This window comes from Maniola jurtina, chromosome 13 (assembly GCF_905333055.1).
Source record: "Maniola jurtina chromosome 13, ilManJurt1.1, whole genome shotgun sequence".
Taxonomy (NCBI): domain Eukaryota; kingdom Metazoa; phylum Arthropoda; class Insecta; order Lepidoptera; family Nymphalidae; genus Maniola; species Maniola jurtina.
In genome coordinates this window covers 4294860-4316105 of record NC_060041.1, presented here as the reverse complement: position 1 = coordinate 4316105, position 21246 = coordinate 4294860, and the positions used below count along the sequence as shown (strand labels likewise).

The 21246-nt window shown below is 35.6% G+C and overlaps 2 protein-coding genes and 1 long non-coding RNA gene across 5 annotated transcripts in view; 2 read left to right on the top strand and 1 right to left on the bottom strand.

Moving 5' to 3' along the window:
- The first annotated feature begins 5777 nt into the window (after positions 1 to 5777).
- LOC123871166 (luciferin 4-monooxygenase-like) lies at positions 5778 to 20447 on the top strand. 3 transcript variants are annotated; one of them, XM_045914798.1, is made up of 14 exons: positions 5778 to 5974; positions 7130 to 7281; positions 8170 to 8377; positions 8672 to 8870; positions 9141 to 9263; positions 9742 to 9916; positions 10704 to 10844; positions 11172 to 11297; positions 12568 to 12651; positions 12741 to 12887; positions 13100 to 13265; positions 14127 to 14260; positions 14352 to 14371; positions 20413 to 20447. In XM_045914798.1, exons 2-12 carry the CDS (start codon positions 7132 to 7134, stop codon positions 14252 to 14254), a joined length of 1647 nt encoding a protein of 548 aa, XP_045770754.1. In that variant the 5' UTR covers positions 5778 to 5974; positions 7130 to 7131; the 3' UTR covers positions 14255 to 14260; positions 14352 to 14371; positions 20413 to 20447. The 3 variants fall into 3 exon arrangements, with proteins under 3 accessions (XP_045770754.1, XP_045770755.1, XP_045770756.1); XM_045914800.1 differs by lacking the exon at positions 5778 to 5974 and having other exon boundaries at positions 7129 to 7281; XM_045914799.1 differs by lacking the exons at positions 14352 to 14371; positions 20413 to 20447 and having other exon boundaries at positions 14127 to 14265.
- LOC123871178 overlaps positions 11304 to 21246 on the bottom strand; it is a 27746-nt gene continuing 17803 nt past the window's right edge. Inside the window, exon 4 of the long non-coding RNA XR_006797228.1 lies at positions 11304 to 11777. This is a non-coding gene — a long non-coding RNA (uncharacterized LOC123871178). The remainder of the gene's footprint in view (positions 11778 to 21246) is intronic.
- Positions 15654 to 21246, top strand: part of LOC123871176 (luciferin 4-monooxygenase-like) — a 6303-nt gene continuing 710 nt past the window's right edge. Inside the window, exons 1-12 of the mRNA XM_045914815.1 lie at positions 15654 to 15762; positions 16407 to 16561; positions 17385 to 17592; positions 17819 to 18017; positions 18263 to 18385; positions 18903 to 19077; positions 19330 to 19470; positions 19575 to 19700; positions 19936 to 20019; positions 20212 to 20358; positions 20433 to 20598; positions 21069 to 21227. Of these exons, the coding sequence (XP_045770771.1) occupies positions 16412 to 16561; positions 17385 to 17592; positions 17819 to 18017; positions 18263 to 18385; positions 18903 to 19077; positions 19330 to 19470; positions 19575 to 19700; positions 19936 to 20019; positions 20212 to 20358; positions 20433 to 20598; positions 21069 to 21196 (1647 nt within the window). The 5' untranslated portion in view covers positions 15654 to 15762; positions 16407 to 16411 and the 3' untranslated portion in view covers positions 21197 to 21227. The remainder of the gene's footprint in view (positions 15763 to 16406; positions 16562 to 17384; positions 17593 to 17818; positions 18018 to 18262; positions 18386 to 18902; positions 19078 to 19329; positions 19471 to 19574; positions 19701 to 19935; positions 20020 to 20211; positions 20359 to 20432; positions 20599 to 21068; positions 21228 to 21246) is intronic.

Here is a 21246-nt window from a genome sequence, read left to right as displayed (position 1 = left end):
AATCGATACTTAACAACTTTTAACGAAGTAAACAACTCTCTCACTAAGGTGGTACAGTGGTTCGAAGCTAATAATCTGTACTCCATGGGAAAAATACTAAAGTGTTAACTTCACATTATCAAATGAAGGTACAGGTGAAAACTGCTGCAGAACTTAATAATAATGAGGAATTAGATTTAGTGGATACCTTATAAAACTGATTTCCAAGTCGGTAGATAGTAATTTTTTTTCTATTATTCCAGACCAGCTGAGTTTAACCCTGTGGAAACACCTGCCTTTTTAATGACAACCAGCGGCTCTACCGGACTACCAAAGACAGCTATATCAAGTCATAAGAACTTAATGATGGGCTTGCCATTTTTAATGTAAGTAAATAATTATATCGTACAAAGTTATCCGGTTTCATACCCGAAGGATGCCAACGGGACGAGTCAGACTCGCGCACCGAGGGTTCCGTACTCGGACATTTTTCCGACATTTTGTACGATAAATCAAAAACTATTATGCACAAAAATAAATAAAAATCTGTTTTACAATGTACAGGTAAAGCCCTTCCATATGATACCCCACTTGGTATAGTTCACTTTCTATGAAAATTGAAACACATTTTAATTTTATCGATCGATATAACCACAAATTCACGGTTTTCGGATTTATTCCTTTACTTGCACCTACCTACCTACCAAATTTCATGATTCTAGGTCAACGGGAAGTACCCTATAGGTTTTCTTGACAGACACGACGGAGAGACGGACGGACGGACGGACAGACAGACAGGCAGAGAAAGAGACAACGAAGTGATACTATAAGGGTTCCATTTTTCCTTTTGAGGTACGAAACCCTAAAATTGACACAAAATTACCATAGTTCTTTATTTCTGAAGTTCAAAAAATTAATCCATACTAAAATTACTTATAATATATCTAATGTAATATGAACATTGGCATACGATGATACATCACAAGTGTAAATTAAAAATTTATTACACCCCCGACAAGTGAAGGTTACAGTAACTAGAAAAGAGCTGATAACTTTCAAACGGCTGAACCGATTTTTTTGGATAAAGCGAAGAACACTCTCGATCAAGCTACTTTTAAAATCGGTTCATTAGTTTAGGAGCTACGATGCCACAGACAGATACACAGATACACACGTCAAACTTATAACACCCCTATTTTTGGGTCGGGGGTTAGAAAGATCATAGTCGTGTCATAGTTATGGCTTATCATTGCAGATTTTAGAGAGCTTCTTGGAAAAAGACACATGACTGATGTTTTTTTTTCCCAAAAAACTAAGAAGTCATTACTTTTTACAGGATCAACTACACCAAGTTCCCTACACCAGTGAAGCTAGGATTAGTTGTATCACCTATACAATGGATATCATCAATTTTACAGTTCATAGCGGCACCTATATTGAGATACACTCGTCTGCAGACTTCATCCCCAATGACTGTAGATCACATCTATTCATTGATCAATAAATACAGGGTGAGATGCCTCGTTGGCCTTATAAGAGGCAAAAAGTTATAAGAAATAGATATATAGATATGCAACCTGTTTAGACACGCTGGCCCCTTCCCATCTACATGGAACCAACAACAGAGCGGGTGCGGCTTGTGAAGCGGCTGAAAAAGCTAAAGTGTGCAAATACAGGGGTCTAGGCTCCGAATATGATTCTGTCCCATTCGGTGTCGAGACATTGTGTGTTATTTTTATGGTATTTTCAGCCAGATTTCACAATCATGAACCCCACGTTTCTGACGACGCTGCTGAAACCTGGAGATCGGGACCAGTGCGATTTCTCTTCTCTAGAGTTCCTCAATATAGGTGGCAATGTCGTGACTAAAGAACTCCTTCAAGAAGCGCAGGCAAGTATTTTGATTATTGTCTAATCACTTGGGATCATCGCCGAAGGCGACAGTTTGCAGCGATACTGCGTAGCGATAGAAATGCAAGAAGGTCATGATACAGTTGCGAATAGTAATTTTGCACTAGGCCGTGTACCTACTTGTATATGCGTCATCAGTCATCACGCTTCTGTGTCGCTACTATCGCGATAAATCGATGCAGTGATATTCAATAAAGCGTTCACTTTTAATTACGACATACCACAAATCAATGTTGATGAGCGTAGATTTGACCTGCAGCTCGCCCCAGCAATGCGTGGGACTTCAATTACAAAAAGGTACATGGAATAATACTATATCTTCTACTGTTCTTCTCGGTAGTAAAGGCATTCCGAACCAGTGGTAGATGCATATGACGATTCAAAAGTAGATACTTGAAAGTTTAATCGAATAAAAATATTTTGATTTTTTTTCAGAAAATAATGCCGAAATCCCACATAAAGTTAGGTTATGGTATGACTGAAGTAACAGGCCTCGTTATGGACCCCAGCTATTCTCCGTTTGGTTCAGTCGGTGCACCAGTGCCGTTTTTACAGTATAAAGTTAGTATTTATCATTATTCCAAGATTTTTAATATTAGGTATCTATCACAGTAATGAATTATTATCACAGTATGCATAATATTATCTACTTCCGTACGTTAATAGCCTGATGGTTAAACTTAGTCGCCTAATCAGGAGGTCTGGGTTTTCGCGGAATTTTCGGAGTTATAAATATCACTTGCTTCATCCTTACTTTTTCGATGTCTCTTTTAATAGGGGTCTATATTAGAAAGAGTAATAAATTTAATCTTAATATGTTTCTTGACCTATTCAGCGGTTTATAATATGTGAGTCAGTCAGATTCCTCTTAATCCTTTCAATTTCATATAATAATTTATTTTGTTTCCAGTTAGTAGATCCTGTCAGTAATGAAGAGATAAATGCACCTAACATACCCGGAGAAATACGACTAAAAGGGCCTTCATTGTTTCAGGTAAGATACCTATTATTTGAAATTATTGAATGTTGAGAGAATACAATTGAACTACACATTATATCTTTACGTATAACCCATTATTTTCATTTTACGTAAGATTCATCAGTGAAAAACCATTACATAATTTTCACAATTTCATTTCATAATGCGGCTCTATCCAGCTCAGCAGCGGTAAAACATGCTGTGGAGAAGGGTCAGGTGATCAACAAACTCCTCACGTTTATTAATTTATTATAGGCACCTACCTACAGCTATTATTTTGTTTACTTATTGAACTGCTATTCCGAGAAGTGGGTCTATCGGCCTCATAGGAAAACTCAGCGAGTGACGGAGAAAACTATACTTGAAGTTTCTCTACGTGATCAAATTAGAAATGAGAGGCTCCGTAGAAGGACTAAAGTAGCCGACATCTTTCCACGGGTTTCGATGCTAAAGTGGCAATAAGCAAGGCATATAATTCAAAAAATCGGTATATGATGTTGACAGGGTCCCCAGGTGTTAGAATGGCAACCTGGCGACTAACTTGACATGGAAACAATTAAAGATGTATATTTTTATGACAGGGCTATTACAACAACCCTGAGATGACAAAAGCAGCTTTCGATGAAGACGGGTGGTTTAAATCTGGAGACATATTGTATAGAGATGAATATCACAATTACTTTTTCTATGACCGTCTCAAAATGTTGCTAAAATATAGAAACCATCAGGTAAAAAGATTTTTTTTTGAAATAAGTTTGTACCAAAAACTTAAACTTAAAATAAAACATTAATATTGAAAGGACATGCAATGCACAAGAACACTGAGGTAAAGAAAACGAAGAAGAGGTGAGGAAAGAGGTTGTAGGAAGAGTTAAAACATGAAACGAATATTTTGTATGAACAAACATTGGTATAGAGTAAATTAGAGATGGCAAATGAGTAAGCACTTCTTAATAAAATTTTATTCCAGGTTTCACCAGTAGAAAATAGAGTCCGTGATAGTAAAACACCCGGGAGTGTTAGATGTAGTCGTGACCGGTATAGCCGACGCTGAGTGTGGGGATTTGCCTGTCGCACTGGTTATACTTCGAGACGGACACAATGTTACAGCGTAACAAATAAAAGATTTAGTTAAAGGTATTGCAACCATGAGGGATTCATCTTATTTTAAATTGAAACAAGTGTAAATTAAAAATTTATAACACCCCCGACAAGTGAAGGTTACAGTAACTAGAAAAGAGCTGATAACTTTCAAACGGCTGAACCGATTTTCTTGGAATATAGCTGAGAACACTCTTGATCGAGCCACTTTTCAAACAAAAAAATAAATTAAAATCGGTTCATTAGTTTAGATGCCACAGACAGATACACAGATACACACGTCAAACTTATAACACCCCTCTTTTTGGGTCGGGGGTTAATAAAATCAGCACCATGAAGACCGGTAAACCTTTTGTCAAGAATTAAATAAACCGTTTGGTCTCTATGATTTCTGTGCTTGAGTGCTATATTTAGTACAGAAGGTCATTGTTTCAAAGTCCTCCTACTTTACTAAATGATTCCAAAAAGAGCTAGTCTGAAATCCACCTGAATCAATTTAATATAACATTATATTATATGAGTTTAACAAAGGTATAATAATAGCAACAATAATTTATTAGGTAGCGTTATATATTATCACCTGTAATAAGCTAAGCTGATTCTTATGTCCATGCATTTCACAAACGAAATAATAGAAGTACTTATAATGACTAGGTATAACGAGACTTCTTATTTCCAGAATCACTAACGGACTCGAAACAGTTAAGGGGTGGTGTGATATTTGTGAAGGAGTTTCCTACGACATCGGCTACGAAGGTGGACAGGATGAAATTAAAGCAATGGGCCAAGACGCTCAAGAGAGAATAACTTGTTATAAAGCAATTGTAAATAACAACACACTGATAAAAATAATAATACATAATGGTTTATCAAATGCATTTTCTAATTATAGTTGATATAAAATAGATATATTGGTTTTTTTCACACAAACTCTGCAAACATGTACTTATAAGATAAATTATTTTTTAACAAGCTGATGCCCGCAACTTCGTCCGCGTGGATTTAGATTTTACAAATCCCGTGGGAGCTTTTTGAAGTACCTAGACCACATCACTTTCCGAGTCTTTAAAATGCATGGTACCCATGCAAAAAATCACGTCGCGTCGACATGTTATTCCATTGCGACGTGATTGAAAGACAAACCTACAAAGCAAACACATTTCCCATTTTTATGGGTAGGTAGTGATTCAGTGAATTTATCTACGTTTAGGTACTTATATCTATTTATATTTCAGTATTAGCCGATCCCCGAGGCTTTGCGTGGCTTTAAGTTTTAATTATTTTTTACGCAGAAGCCCTGAATATAAATTTTTGAGACAAAAAGTAGCTTTGATCCTCTACCTTCATGTGAAATTTATAGTTATTTCAAAATCACAGACAGAAATAGACAGAGGGTAACTTTATTGCTACAGCCCTATGCAAAGATTATTATTTTTAAATACCTTTTCAATAAATTAGTATAATTATTATTTATTGGCTATTAGATGATGTTCGCTGCTTCATCCGCGTTCATCAATTTTTTTTAACGTGCTGAGGAAGCTCGAGAGAATGTTCCGAGATTAAAAGTAGCCTCTATATCACTTTAAAGTATAACCATACAAAAATCACGAAGATCCGCTGCTTCTTTGCGGCAAGCTTGACGGACAAACAAACACGCTTTTGCATTGCACACAGACCACCTCCCATTGCATTTTAAATAACTATAGTAGGATAGCAGGATGCAGTTAAGTATCGAGTCATTTATCTCGCTGAGTACTTACGTTCCATGATAATTTATTATTTATAACAAGTGTTTGATTGTTTACATTCCGACTCAGTTACTTACACAATCGTGGTAGGTCCACTAGGTCCTACCTACTCGCTACTTCTATATATAAAAATAAAATTAACAACGAAAAATAAGCCAATTATTAGGTTACCTACTATTAATAAAAGTTTTGTGCATCAGTTATATTAGAATAGTTACGAATACCGACTTAAACATAAAAGTTTTGAATTCTGTAGGTAAGTTTTTTGTGTTTTATATAATATCTTGAGCTCGCTCATGCATAATAATATATAATATTATGGACAACAATACGTGCTGGTCGCCCAGTGAGGTGCATCGCCGAATTCATTCCGTCAGCCACGTCCAAATAATTTGTATCCTAATTTAGGTTCCATCGAAGCTTCACTTCAAATCAACTACTTATCTCTCTCTCTCTCTCTCTCTCTCTCTCTCTCTCTCTCTCTCTCTGCCGTATTTCTCGTTGCTGAGGGTCGTGATCCCTTTTCATTTCTCATTTCTTGAGATAATAATACGGTGGGATCGAGATCCTTTCGCATGTAACTCAACTAAGAGAACGATATTTAAACTCTTAGACTATTACAGTTTTTATCAGATGTTAGTAATAACAACCGGGCTGCGTATTTCCGTTTCCGTGTTCATTAGGAGGCAGTACTGCGTGGAAACACGCACGGGTTTGTCGCGCTAACTGCCTTTACAAGGTCTGTAAGACCCCGCCATCCCCTTCGTGGTTATTTCCTTTTTACACCACCCAGAAAAAGGAGCCCCGTCGATCGTACCTACGTCGCATGATTGGGGGTCTCCTCCCCCCTTCTTTCCCTTTCAAATATATAATATTCACTAACTATGCTTTGCCATGAAGGGGGAAGATGAATTTCAAATCATGAAATATAATATAATTAATATTAAATTAAATTAAATATATTTCTTGCCGATTCATTATTACAAAAATGCCTTCAAATAAACACGGATTTTGGGCGCTTTATCACAGCGCATACACCTTGCAAACCCGTGCGCGATTGGAGGTACCCTGAATTGAACACGAGTTTGTAAAGGCAGTTAGCGCGACAAATCCGTGCGTGTTTCCAGGCAGTACTGCCTCCTAATGAACACGGAACTGGAAATACGCAACCGGGCTTCTCCGAGGCATGGGAAAAGCAAAAAGGCCAAACAAACCTTTCAAAAATCTCAACCATCCAGTTACCACTTGGGTCAACGTTGATTAACAATTCGCAATCGATTGATAAATGCGTTGTCCAAAGTGGCCACTATTTACTTGTAATGATATTATTTTAATCATTAGATTAATAGATACCTACCCTTTGTCTATGACATAAATATGTATGTAAAAAACTGCAACTTTTATTTAACAGAAATGGCTCATCCTGTGTCAGATGCAGTTTTCTGGCATATTGAAGAGCTGACTGCGAGTATCGTCGCTGAAACCGGTATACCGAGCGACAGATATCATCTTGGCAAAATAATACTGCGCAGTCTAAAAGATGCACCCAATCACATATTGCAGGTAAACTTGTGTACCAAAAAACTACAAGCTTATTTTGCTCTTAATCCGCTACACTAGGAAATCTCTGTATGGTACAACGTGCAAGCATGCGCTATGCATAGCAAGGCCTCCCACATACAGGAAAAACATGCAAATGATATGCAACACCACACAATAATTCTTCTAAAACTAAACTATACTATAATACTAGGTAGGTATTATATTATTATTCTAGTTCCTGTCTGTCTTTTGGAGCAGGGAAGAGTCCACCATTTAGTATGATCTCTTTGAGGTACAAGGATCTAGAAAGAAAAAAGTTATCACACTCTTCACATCACATCACACTAATATTATAAAGGCGAAAGTTTGTATGTGTGTGTGTGTGTGTGTGTGTGTGTGTATGTTTGTTACTCCTTCACGCAAAAACTACTGAACGGATATGGCTGAAATTCGGAATGGAGATAGATAAGATCCTGGATTAGCACATAGGCTACTTTTTATCCCGGAAAACCAAAGAGTTTCCACGGGATTTCGAAAAACCTAAATCCACGCGGACGAAGTCGCGGGCGTCAGCTAGTTTAAAAATAATAATTGTAAAGCATCACGACTAGCTCGCTTGCCTTGAATAGGTACTTATGCTTAATATACTCTTGATTTGAAAGTGTGTACTTGTATATAAAGGGGAAGACGGAGGGCATTTTATGTCATAATATAATATTACCAGCGATGCGAGTTGGAGACGAGGAGACCAATTGCGCAATCAATGTCTGTTATGTAACAAATGAATATTAAGATGTTTTCTATTTATTGTAATTTCCATCTGAATCTGCTAAGTTTCTTTTAAATTTTACAAACACTTGCATTTTAGAATATCTATAAATATATTTTAGAATTTTAGAATATTTACAGATAGACGGAGCAACTGGTGAAAAAGATACATTCAAATCAGCACTCGAGCGATCTATACGATGTGCAACAGCCTTTAGGAACCTGGGACTAAAGTATCAAGATGTTATAGTGATACTGGCACCCAATCACATTAATCTGGTCATACCAATATACGCTGCCTTATTTCTCGGTCTCAGGGTTGCTGGAATAGATATAGCTTTAGGAGTTAGTAAGTGTATTTATTTATCAATCCAAACGCATCAATTAACAAAATATGTAATCAATAATGTTAAGATAACAAAAGCGTGACAAACCAACACACCAACAAACAAACACACTTTCGCATTTAGTTATAATTAATTAATACTTAGTGGTAAATTATTTTGACAATTCAAAAACACTTGTAAAAATTTATTTAAACAAAATTTTTACTCTATTGTATTATATTCTATTCTACTCTACTCTACTCTACCCTAGTAGTATTAGTAGTAATTTTATTATTCAACTCTCTATCTGATTACAGATGAACTTCAAGACCCATTTCAATGTTGTGTACCAAAAATTATCTTCTGTCAAAGTTCAAAAGTTCAAACCGTTCAACAGGCATTGAGTAAGCTTAAAATGACCGCTCACATTATATCATTTGATGAAGGTGATGATTGTTTGAGCTTATCGAAACTTCTCGATGAGTATGGCACAGATACGACCGTAGAAAATTTCAAGTAAGGTTAAAATACACTTAATGAATCAAATAAATTTTCCTAAGTCTGCATGACATGCGGTTAAAAAGGCTACAGAAGCAAAGTAGGTTGCACAAGTCAACATTCATCCTCCATGACTAGGGTTATAAATTTTTTGATCTAAAGTTAACGAACCTGACTTCTGCAACCTTTACATACTCACAAAGGTACTTAGGTATGCTATCTTTAAGTTATAAATTACATCACACAGATGAAATCACAGGAAATCTTATAGTGTTTGGATATTTGCAGACCAGCTGAGTTCGACCCTGTGGAAACTCATGCCTTTTTAGTGTCAACCAGTGGCTCTACCGGACTACCAAAGACAGCTATATTGAGTCATAAGAACGTTATGATGGGCTTTCCAATTTTAATGTAAGCAAATATCGCACCACCACTTGTTGGTCATGGCTGGTTTTTCCAGCAACTATGAATTTAAATTTATATTTGGTGTCCCAGAAAATCAAACAGTTCCCACGGGATTTAAAAAAAACCTAAATCGACGCGAAGTTGCGGGCATCATCTAGTCTGAAATAATTACAGTTAATAGAAGCAAAATAAAACTAATTAGCACAGTTAGAAAAACAAGCAATTAGTCAAGTTACAAACAAACTTAGTTATATGGTTCCAAACGAAAGGATTGGTTTTTGAGGAAGTAGCTTAATTTAACAGGGCTTTAATGTTTGTATAATATTACGAACACATACACATATAAACATATTAACGAAGGATGTAACATCAAAAGATCACTTCAGATTTGAGAAAGCTCTTTGGAAGAAGACAAATATTATGTAGCTAGTGGATGATGTTTTTTTCTTCTTCTAATAATGAAGAAGTTATTACTTTTTTACAGGAACAACCGCACCAAATTCCCTACGCCCGTGAAGCTAGCATTACTTGTATCACCTATACAATGGGTATCATCAGCTTTCCAGTTTATATTGGGGCCTATATTGAGATTCACTCGTCTACAGACTTCATCCCCAATCACTCCAGAGCACGTGTATTCATTGATCAATAAATACAGGGTGAGATAACTCCTTGTTGGTCTTGTACCTAAATTGTAAAAGTTATTAGAAATATAAACAGAAAAAACTTCAAATAAAACCTTACAAAAATCTCGGGTTGCCCTATTCAGATGTTGAATTTACAATATTATGTCATGTACTAAAATAATTCACAGTGTAGATGTGTATGTACAGTGTACAGGGATACACAATTCAGCTAGGAAAATCAAATTTCAAGAAAGAGGTTAAACGGTAAAACCAACTTGGCTAGACGGGTTTCGGAAAGCTTGAAGACAAAGTCTTAGAATAATGCGTGTTGGCAGTAATGAGCTGAGGATCTAACATGGTCGATAAGAAAGCTTGAGTCAATCTGCGGGCGATGGAGAGAGCTAGGCTTGGAGTTTCTCTACGTGATCAAATCAGAAATGAAGAACTTTTCGCTGAGCTATGTATATCAGATACTGTACCGACATAGTACGTAGCTCAGCGGGTTGTGAAAATTAAGTGGCAATGAGCAGAGCATATGGTTCGAGAAACCGATAGTTATTGGGGTCCCCTTGGGATCCCAATTTCTATCGGCAAATTGGCGCCCTCGAACTGGAAAGTGCAGCGTTGGAAAACCTCCCACTAGGTGAACAGAGAATAGTATCAAACGAGTCACAGAGATCTAGACGGGGCAAGAATGTCATATCTGAAAGTCCCTACACGAGACCTATGTCCAGCAGTGGACGCTCATTGGCTAAGGAGATGATAATGATGGGATTAATCCATTTTAAATTAGTATTGTTTATTTTTATGCCATTTTCAGCCGGATTTCACAATTATGAGCCCCACGTTTCTAACGACGCTGCTGAAACCTGGTGACCGGGAAAAGTGTGATTTCTCTTCTCTAGAGTACATCTTGGTGGGTGGCAGTGTCGTGACTAAAGAACTCCTTCAAGAAATGCAGGCAAGTATTTTGATTATGCCCCACTAGCTTAGGACCATCGCCCACGGCTTGCGCTATAGATTCAAATAGGTTACAAAATACAGATACAGAGAGTTGCTTCGCTAGCGCGTGTACTTTCGCCTACCTCGTCACGATTATGTTCCGATTCAGAATCGATGCAGTAGTATCCAAGAAAACGTTCATTTTTAACCGACTTCAAAAAAGGTGTTTGTGGTTTTTGAAGTCGGTTTATTTTTCTTTTGTTTTTTTTTATTAATACACTAACCAAGTATTAACCATAACATTATTACGTCAACCATAACTCAGATGAATGTTGATGTTTTTCAGAAAATAATGCAAAAAGCGCATATAAAGTTAGGTTACGGTATGACTGAAGTAACAGGCTTCGTTATGGACTCCAGCTATTCTCCGTTTGGTTCAATCGGTGTACCACTGCCGGTTTTACAGTGTAAAGTAAGTATTAATTTTATTCGAAGACTATCACAATAATGAATGTATTATCTGCTGTCACAATAATGATGATCACTTGTATAATACTTGCACAGACATAATCAAGTAGCCAAGATAATCCATCAACAACTTGCTCTTCAGTATGGCCTGCAGTATGTACTGAAATGCCGTACTATATCTGGTATGACCCAATGTCAGTTCTTGAAAATAGCAGTACCCTGCTTTACTGGAATCGGTCGGTTATCACTGACAGGTATATTGTAGCCAATCGACCATAGTACTAGTTGACCGGTCAGCGCGTCGAGCAATGATTGTAGATGTTACTATTCCACATGATGATAATCTAGTGAAAGCAGAAAAGGAAAAAGTATCGAAATACTTGGACTTGGCTCACAAGATTACCGACATGTGGAGTGTTGACTCAGCGATTATTGTACCGGTAGTTGTATCAGTCCATGGTCTTATTGCGATCAGTTTCGACAACTGTTGGATCAAGGGTAAGATACAGAAGGCAGTTGTTCTTGCAGCTTGTATATCCATACTTCCTCCATACTAATATTATAAATGCGAAAGTGTGTCTGTTTGTCTGTCTGTCTGTCTGTCTGTCTGTCTGTTTGTCTATCTGTCTGTCTGTCCGCTTTTCAGGGCTCAACAGTTTAACCGATGTTGACCAAATTTGGTACAAAGTTAGCTTATATCCCGGGGATGGACATAGGCTATTTTTTATCCCGGAAAATCAAAGAATTCCCACGGGATTCCTAAATACCCATCCGCTTAACCGATTTGCATGAAAGGAACCGAGGTAGCTTGCGTTCCTGCAATTGACATAGGCAACTTTTTATCCCAGAAAATCAAATAGTTCCCATGGGATCTTTAAAAACCAAAATCCACGCGGACCAAGTTGCGGGCATCCTCTAGTTATTATATACGTACGATGACAGCCTAATGAGGCTTTAGTTAAGATTTAGCCTTCTATTCAGAGATTCAGGGCAACAACAAGCATAACGCTGAAGGAAAACATGGCGAGGAAACCTGCATGCCTGAGAGCTCTCCATAACGTTCTCAAAGGAGTGTAAAGGCTGCAAATCTCTGGGTCAGCCTGGCAGACTATGGCCAAAACCTTTCGCATTCTGAGAGGAGGCCTGTGCTTAGTAGTGAGCCGGTGACGGGTTGATCATGATGATGATAACGACACGTTTGTAGGTTGATATCTAACTCAGTCAGATTCTTCTAAATCTATTCAATTAAATTTAACAATTTATTTTGTTTCTAGTTAGTAGATCCCATCAGTAATGAAGTAATAAATAAACCTAACATACCCGGGGAAATACGAGTAAAAGGTCCTACTGTATTTCAGGTAAGATTATTTAAGTCTTAAGATGCTAGAATGGAGAGAGGGAACTGACTTGATATCTAAACAATTATAGATGTATATTTTTATAACAGGGCTATTACAACAACCCTGAGATGACAAAAGAAGCTTTCGATGAAGACGGATGGTTAAAATCTGGAGACATATTGTACAGAGATGAATATCACAACTACTATTTCTATGACCGCATCAAAATGTTGCTAAAATATAGAAACCATCAGGTGAAAAAAATATTTTTATAAATTATTTTGTAAATACCATACATAAATAAACTAAAACATAATCATTGAAGGAGCTACACTTACTTACTTTAAATAGTAAAATGTTGTAGAAAGAGTTACATTCAACGTATTTTTGTGTATAGCAAACATTGATATAGAAATTAGCGATGATAAAATATGAGTAGGCATATCCTAATAAAATGTAATTCCAGGTTTCACCAGTGGAAATAGAGTCCGTGATAGTAAAACACCCGGGAGTGTTAGATGTAGTCGTGACCGGTATAGCCGACGCTGAGTGTGGGGATTTGCCTGTCGCACTGGTTATACTTCGAGACGGACACAATGTTACAGCGCAAGAAATAAAGGATTTGGTTAAAGGTATTGCAACCATGAGGGATTCATCTTATTTTGAATTGAAACAAGTGTAAATTAAAAATTTATAACACCCCCGACAAGTGAAGGTTACAGTAACTAGAAAAGAGCTGATAACTTTCAAACGGCTGAACCGATTTTCTTAGATTATAGCTAAGAATACTCTTTATCAAGCCACCTTTCAAACAAAAAAAAAACTAAATTAAAATCGTTTCATTAGTGTAAGAGCTACGATGCCACAGACAGATACAAAGATACACACGTCAAACTTATAACACCCCTCTTTTTGGGTCGGGGGTTAAGAACTGTTGGACTCTATGATTTCTTTACAAGTTCTATACACAGGGTGTAACCAGAACGCTAGCAAAACCTTAGCGTTATTCTTATAATACTACCTAAACACGACCCGACGCCATAACCTTATAATAAATAAATTGCTTTATTTTGTAGTTTTAGTGATTTAGTATTTTTCAAACTCGCAATGTACAGTGTGCAAAATTCGAGTCAATGCCCCACCTGCGACGGCACGCCTTTCGTTGACCTCTAGCATGAGTCAGATGTTTTATTTGCAATATATTGTGAACTTTTAAAAAGTAACTTCTTAGTCGAAATCCATAGTATACTGACTGCCCACTAGTTCAAATGAAGACGCCGGAATGAGTTGATGCATGCTCGTTCGATTTTTTGAAGCAGGAAATGTATTTAGCGCATGCCAAAATCAGCGTACTTAATAGATAAAAGGCTGAAATCGTCCTTAATGAATTTAACATATCACTTTAATAGATGTATTAACAGCAGCAGACATTCATTAGCAAGCATATCACAAACAAAATATTACAATGAAACTTTTTATCATCTTATTTTCAGAATCACTGACGGACTCGAAACAGTTAAGGGGTGGTGTGATATTTGTGAAGGAGTTTCCTACGACATCGACAACGAAGGTGGACAGGATGAAATTAAAGCAATGGGCCAAGACGCTCAAGAGAGAGTAACTGGTTGTTAAGCAATTGGAAATAATAAGAGACTTTTAAAAAATAGTTAATAACAAGTTATCAATTCCCGACTGTATTTTCTCATTATATTATAAAGTATAAAATAAACGAAATAAAGGTTAATTAAACAGTGTAGCTGTAATTTATTGTTTTATTTTACACAAACTGCAAACATGCACTTATAAAATGAATTAACTAGCTGATGCCTGCGACTTCGTTCGCGTGGATTCAGATTTTAAAAATCCCGCGAGAACTACCAAGATAAAAAGTAGCCTGTATCATTCTCCAGGTCTTTAAATATCCTACCGTTGCTCCGTTGGGACGTGTTTGACGGATAATTCAACAAACCAACAAACAGATATTCTTTCACATCACACTTCGCGCTAAGAAATATGAAATATTGATATATATTACATATATAGGTATACCATACACTGCGTTTCAACAACAAATACTAAAAACGAAAACTCATAATATAGAAGTTTGTAAGCTGTGATCAAAACGAAGGAACTTTTTTTGGGGGTTTCTTTCGCGGTTTGTTGCAATGACTAAATAGCTCAGAAATCACACTATCACACTAATATTATAAAAGCGAAAGTTTGTATGTGTGTGTGTGTGTGTATGTTTGTTACTCCTTCACGCAAAAACTACTGAACGGATTTGGCTGAAATTCGGAATGAAGATAGATAATATCCTGGATTAGCACACAGGCTACTTTTTATCCCAGAAAACCAAAGAGTTCCCACGGGATTTCGAAAAACCTGAATCCACGCGAACGAAGTCGCGGGCGTCAGCTAGTGAAAATATATTTCTGAAATGATAAATATGTTGTTCATAGCTATGCACGGAACCCTAAAAGAGCGAGGCACGACTCGTACTTGGCCGGTGTTTTTAAAGTTCACCCTTGACACAAACATGTAACTATGTCAATATTTTCTTAAAAGAAAAGAGCCTTTACAAAAGTTTAAAAAATCCATTAAAAGTATGCTCCTGGCAAAAGCATAATTACAATATCGAAGATTATGTAAATGATAAAAAAGCATGGATTTGACTCACTCCAGCAATGCGCGGGGCTGCAATTGCTTGTATAGTATGGAATATTATTGTAAATTGAACAATTGAAAAGAGCAACCGCCGAGTTTCTTGCTGGTTCTTCTCGGTAGGAACGGCATTCCGAACCAGTGGTAAATTATTTGACGATTCAAAAGCACTTGTTAAAGTTTAGTTGAATAAAAATCTATTCTATTCTATTCTAGAGCAGTGGTCCCCTAAGAAAGTATTTAAATATAATATTATGGCCTATGGCCTATGGTCCAAGATGACCCCACTATCACAGATAAAATAATATACATACATATAGCATGTAAGTAATATAAGATAAGATAGTATCAACAATTCACAAACTGCATTGTCATAAAGAAATAAAAAAGTATTAACAGTTAGTGCAGTTTATCATGACAAGCAAATTTCGGTATCAACCGCACAAAAATAAAGCTCCAAAATATTATGTAAGTAACAGTTTATTGTTTTGTTGCACACTAATTTTGTAATTAACTACGTAGATAAAAGATAGGAGATATAGGTACGTGTCTATTATTATAGTATTGCACATACTGTTGTATGATTAGCAAACGACTACGAATAAAAAATCATACGTTGATTCTTTTAATCATTGCAGCGGCTGCAATCTTTGAGGTAGGTATGATATATTATATGGTCAAGTTATTAGTATTCTTTAATAAGAGTTTTTTATATGTATAAAATTCAAAAAAAGATGCTTTTGACGATTCAAAAGTACTTGTAAAATTCTAATTGAATAAAAATATATTGAATTTCAATTTGAGACCCATAAATACCCAGCTACTTAATAATAATTATATTGTGTGAGTTTCAAAAAGTGCTGCAAAGTGAAAAAAAAAATTTAATGTAATTTAAGTCACTAGATGGTATCCGCGACTTCGTCTGCGTGGATACAGGATTTTTAACGCCACGGGAACTCTAATTTTTCGAAACAAAAAGTAAACTTTGTATTAAGTCAGGGTATAAGCTATCTTCATTCTACAGGCAAATCCGTCCAGTAGTTATCGCATGAATAACTGCGTGTACACACAAACTGTGATATATAATAAGTATATTAACAATACTATTTTAGCAAAAATGAATCGCCCAACATCAGATGCAGTGTTTTGGTTTATTCAAGAGCTGACTTACAAAATCGTAGCTGAAAGCGGTATACCGAGCGACAGATATCACCTGGGAAAAATATTACTACGCAGTTTGAAAGATGCTCCAGCTCATATATTGCAGGTACTGCTACTATTTTATTATAGAACCTACATTCTATACTAATATTATAAAGAGGAAACCTTTGTATTTTTGTATTTTTGTATGTTTGTATTGAATAGGCTCAAAAACTACTGGACCGATTTCAAAATTTCTTTTACCATTACTTAGATCCGTATAGGCTATATTTTACTCCGGAACACCCGTGCGAAGCCGGGGCGGGTCGCTAGTAAACAATAAAATAAAGCTGGCAGACACTAAAGCAATTGTATACTACACTTATTGATACACTTTGTACTTCTATACAAACACACAGAGAAGCACGTTTCTCTATACAAACGTAGTAAGTACAGTACATACGTTTATTATTCTATTATGTTTGATTATTGTCTATGCCCCTTATATTAAATATGTTTAATTTATATTTATATCCACCTTGTCCTTGGGTCATCTCCATTTATAGTCTTTTGAGGCAACTTTGTGCGTAAATAAACCATCTAAGAAACAACAAAATTGCAAAACAACTCTACCTAATAATAATTTTAAATGGCTTTAATTTGTTAAAAATAATAATTGGTTTACAAAAAAGTATTGTAATGCCAAAAGTTGATTCGCATTTTTCACACATACGAATCTCAATCTTGAATATATATTCCGCCCGTAAATATTGATTGCAAATAGCATATTACTCTCACGCTTAACTTGGTGCAACCATGGAGGGCACTCTTAAAATCCTTTACGTCCCTGTTATATAGCCAACTGGTAACTAGGGTAATACTGTAAAATTACGATTAATATCTTTCGACAATGCTTTTTTTTAATAATAAAGGGATTTCTCAACCATCAGATAGATGGAGCAACAGATGAGAAAGATACATTCAAATCAGCACTCGATCGATCCGTAAAATGTGCAACAGCCTTCAGAAAACTGGGGCTAAAGTACCAAGATGTAAAAGTCATAATGGCACCAAACCACATCAACCTAGTCATACCAATGTACGCTGCCTTGTTCCTCGGGATTCAGGTTGCTGGAGTAGATATGACCTTAAGAGTTAGTAAGTGTATCTTTTTGATAATACAATATCCTGTGTGTAAAAAAATGATCCAATTTGCTTATAAAAATAATAAAGATACCTATTTAATTATACTTTAGTGTTGTTTCTAATGTTTTAATTTTTGTACATATTTTTTTAAATATGTTTTGAATGAGATTTGTAAATAAATGAGAGGATATCTTTACAAAATTTTATATCTTTTATAAAATTATTTTTCGTATTTCAGATGAGCTTCAAGATACATTCAAGTGTTGTGTCCCTAAAATAATATTTTGCCAAAGTTCGAAAGTTAAAACTGTTGAACAGGCATTAAATTTGTTAAATATGTCCGTTCAAATTATATCATTTGATGAAAACGAGGATTGTATGTCTTTTTCGAAGTTTCTGGATGTGTATGGTGGCAATACTTCGCCAGAAGACTTTAAGTAAGAACTAAATAAATATGTTTTATCTTTTGATATCAACTGAAACGGATTTTAATTTAATATCTGTTAGTTAGGGTAGTGAATAGAAATGCAGTGAAAAAAAAAATGTTTTGGATTGAGTTCCTCCTCTTTTTTATAATTATGAATATTAATAATTTTATTATGTGTATTAACATTAACAAAGCTGGTATCAAAAGCTTCAATCTGATTTCCATAGATAGTTAAATTTTCTTCTATTATTCCAGACCAGCTGAGTTCGACCCTGTGGAAACTCATGCCTTTTTAATGACAACCAGCGGCACTACCGGACTACCAAAAACAGCCATACTGAGTCACAAAAACGTTATGATGAGCTTTCCACTTTTAATGTAGTATCGCACAATATTATTACTCATGCTTTTAATCAAATTCCTACTTGTATTATTGCGCAGTGCGTGTAATTAATTGCAAATATGCCAACTTTTCAAAGATTTAATGTCCTTATTTTCTCTATGACAGGGTAGATCCCTCTCAAGTGTAAATTATAAAATAACACCCCCGACAAGTGAAGGTTACAGTAACTAGAAAAGAGCTGATAACTTTCAAACGGCTGAACCGATTTTCTTGGATTATAGCTAAGAACATTCTCGATCAAGCCACCTTTCAAACAAAAAAAAACTAAATTAAAATCGGTTTATTAGTTTAGGAGCTACGATGCCACAGACAGATACACACGTCAAACTTATAACACCCCCTTTTTGGAACAATTGCACAATATTAATCTACTACAAATAGCTACCTTATTTAATTTGTTGTAAATATAATTGACTGCAGTAGCCTGATTATATAGAAACCCTTAGTTTGATGCATATTTTTAACAACTAAAAAGTCATTATTTTTTTATAGGACCTCCCATACCAAGTTCCCAACACCAGTGAACCTGGTCTTAGTTGTATCTCCCATACAATGGTTATCATCAACATTTGTGTTTATAATGGGACCTATATCGAGATTCACGCGACTGCAAACGTCATCCCCGACGACCCCAGAACACACCTATTTCATCATCAATAAATATAAGGTAAACGTTATTATTATCTGACTAAATAGGACAGGACATGGCTTAGTTACCCAAAGTTAATAGAAGCGCCAGCTTTCACGATGACTGCCCAACTTCGTTTCAAAGAAGGCACGCGATGATGATGACGACTAAATAGTCGCTAATGAAGTTGAAAATATTATAGAATAAAATATTGAATCTCACTTTAGTTAATCCAAGCAATAAAGATGCATTTGTATAATAATATTAATTGTATTTCATTGTTAATTTCAGCCAGATATCACAAATATTGGCCCTAATTCCTTGACAATGCTTTTAAATCTTGCTCATCGGGAGAAGTGTGATCTCTCTTCTCTTCAGTACATCAACGTAGGTGGAAGTGTAGTATCTAAAGAACTCATTAAAGAAGTTCAGGCAAGTACAATATACTCGTATGTATAACCTATCATGACATCAATACATACAAGTTACATCTTGTTTATACAAGCTAATTAATTCTTATTATTTTTGTTTTTTAGAAAATAATACCAAAATCGCATATTAAAATATTTTACGGTTTAACTGAAGCATCGGGCTTTATTCTCGATTCCTGCTATTCTCCACTTGGTTCAGTTGGTGCACCGATACCACTGTTTCAATATAAAGTAAGCAAATTACATTTATAACATATTATTATCACATATTCTTAATTTGTATTGTTATTAATTATGTTGTATTTTTATTAATTAATCCATTACAATGCAAATAGTATAACATCATTTTGAAATCAATCTAAATCGATCTATTTCACATGATTAATTAATTTGACTTGGTAATATCCTGACAAAATGTAATCAAAAATTAAATTATACATTGATATTTTATATAATTTTCTTTCAGCTTGTAGATCTTACCACTAATGAAGTAATAAATAAACCTAACGTACCCGGGGAACTACGTGTTAAAGGTCCCACAGTATTCCAGGTATTAATGATAAAACGCACCAAATAAACGATATAGGTAGTATTCAGAAGTCCATTTTCGATATTACGTATATTATCCTTCTAAATGTCATTTTTGTTAATACTTACAGCACTTAGTTATTATCGTAGGTGAAAAATGTTACCAAGCGAACTCCTCTGAAAGAGAATTAAAAAGTAAATATTTTAATTACAGGGCTATTATAATAACCCTGAGATGACAGCAGCTGCTTTTGATGAAGACGGATGGTTGAAATCTGGAGACATACATTATAGAGATGAATATCACAATTACTATTTCTTCGATCGCATGAAAATGCTGCTCAAATATATGAACTATCAGGTAACTTTAATATTGAAATGCTTATAAGTTTTCTTCACAATTATTCAGTAGCCCTAAATAAAATTTCATTCCAGATTTCACCAGTAGAAATAGAGTCTGTGATAATAAAACATCCGGGGGTGTTAGATGTAGCTGTAACTGGTATACCAGATGCTGAGTGTGGTGATCTGCCTGTTGCACTGGTTATGCTCCGAAATGGGCACAATGTTACGGCACAAGAAATAAAGGATTTAGTTAAAGGTAAAAACGAAGCCGAAGACTTTCTACAAGTTTGAATTTCTTTAATTCAACCTGTCTAAGAAAATCTTTTAACAAAACTAAAAACTTAAATTTAGGTTCTAGTACATTATAAAAATCACGCTGAGCGAATAGAGTAGTCTATATTATGCATCAAACCAACCAGGTCTCTGCAGCTATAGATTTAATTACAGTGGAGTAACATTCAAATGCAATATAATCACACTATCACACTAATATTATAAAGGCGAAAGTTTGTATGTGTGTGTGTGTGTGTATGTTTGTTACTCCTTCACGCAAAAACTACTGGACGGATTGGTCTGAAATTTAGAATGGAGATAGATAATACCCTGGATTAGCACATAGGCTACTTTTTATCCCGGAAAATCAAAGAGTTATTCAAAAACCTACATCCACGCGAACGAAGTCGCGGGCATCAGCTAGTGTAATATGCCAGTTATTTTTGCTTCCAGAATCACTGAGTGACTCAAAACAATTAAGAGGTGGTGTGATATTCGTAAAGGAGTTTCCTACGACGTCATCATCGAAGGTGGACAGGACGAAATTAAAAGAATGGGCCAAGGTTCTCAACAGAGAATAAAAACAGTGTTTAAAACAATTCTATTAACATAATATATACAGGGTGTAACC

Coding starts and splice junctions, on each gene's coding strand:
- LOC123871166 (XM_045914798.1), top strand. CDS start 7,132: ATGGCTCATCCTGTGTCAGATGCAGTTTTCTGGCATATTGAAGAGCTG. Junction 8,871..9,140: donor ACGACCGTAGAAAATTTCAA/GTAAGGTTAAAA, acceptor GGATATTTGCAG/ACCAGCTGAGTTCGACCCTG. Junction 11,298..12,567: donor TGCCGGTTTTACAGTGTAAA/GTAAGTATTAAT, acceptor TTTTGTTTCTAG/TTAGTAGATCCCATCAGTAA.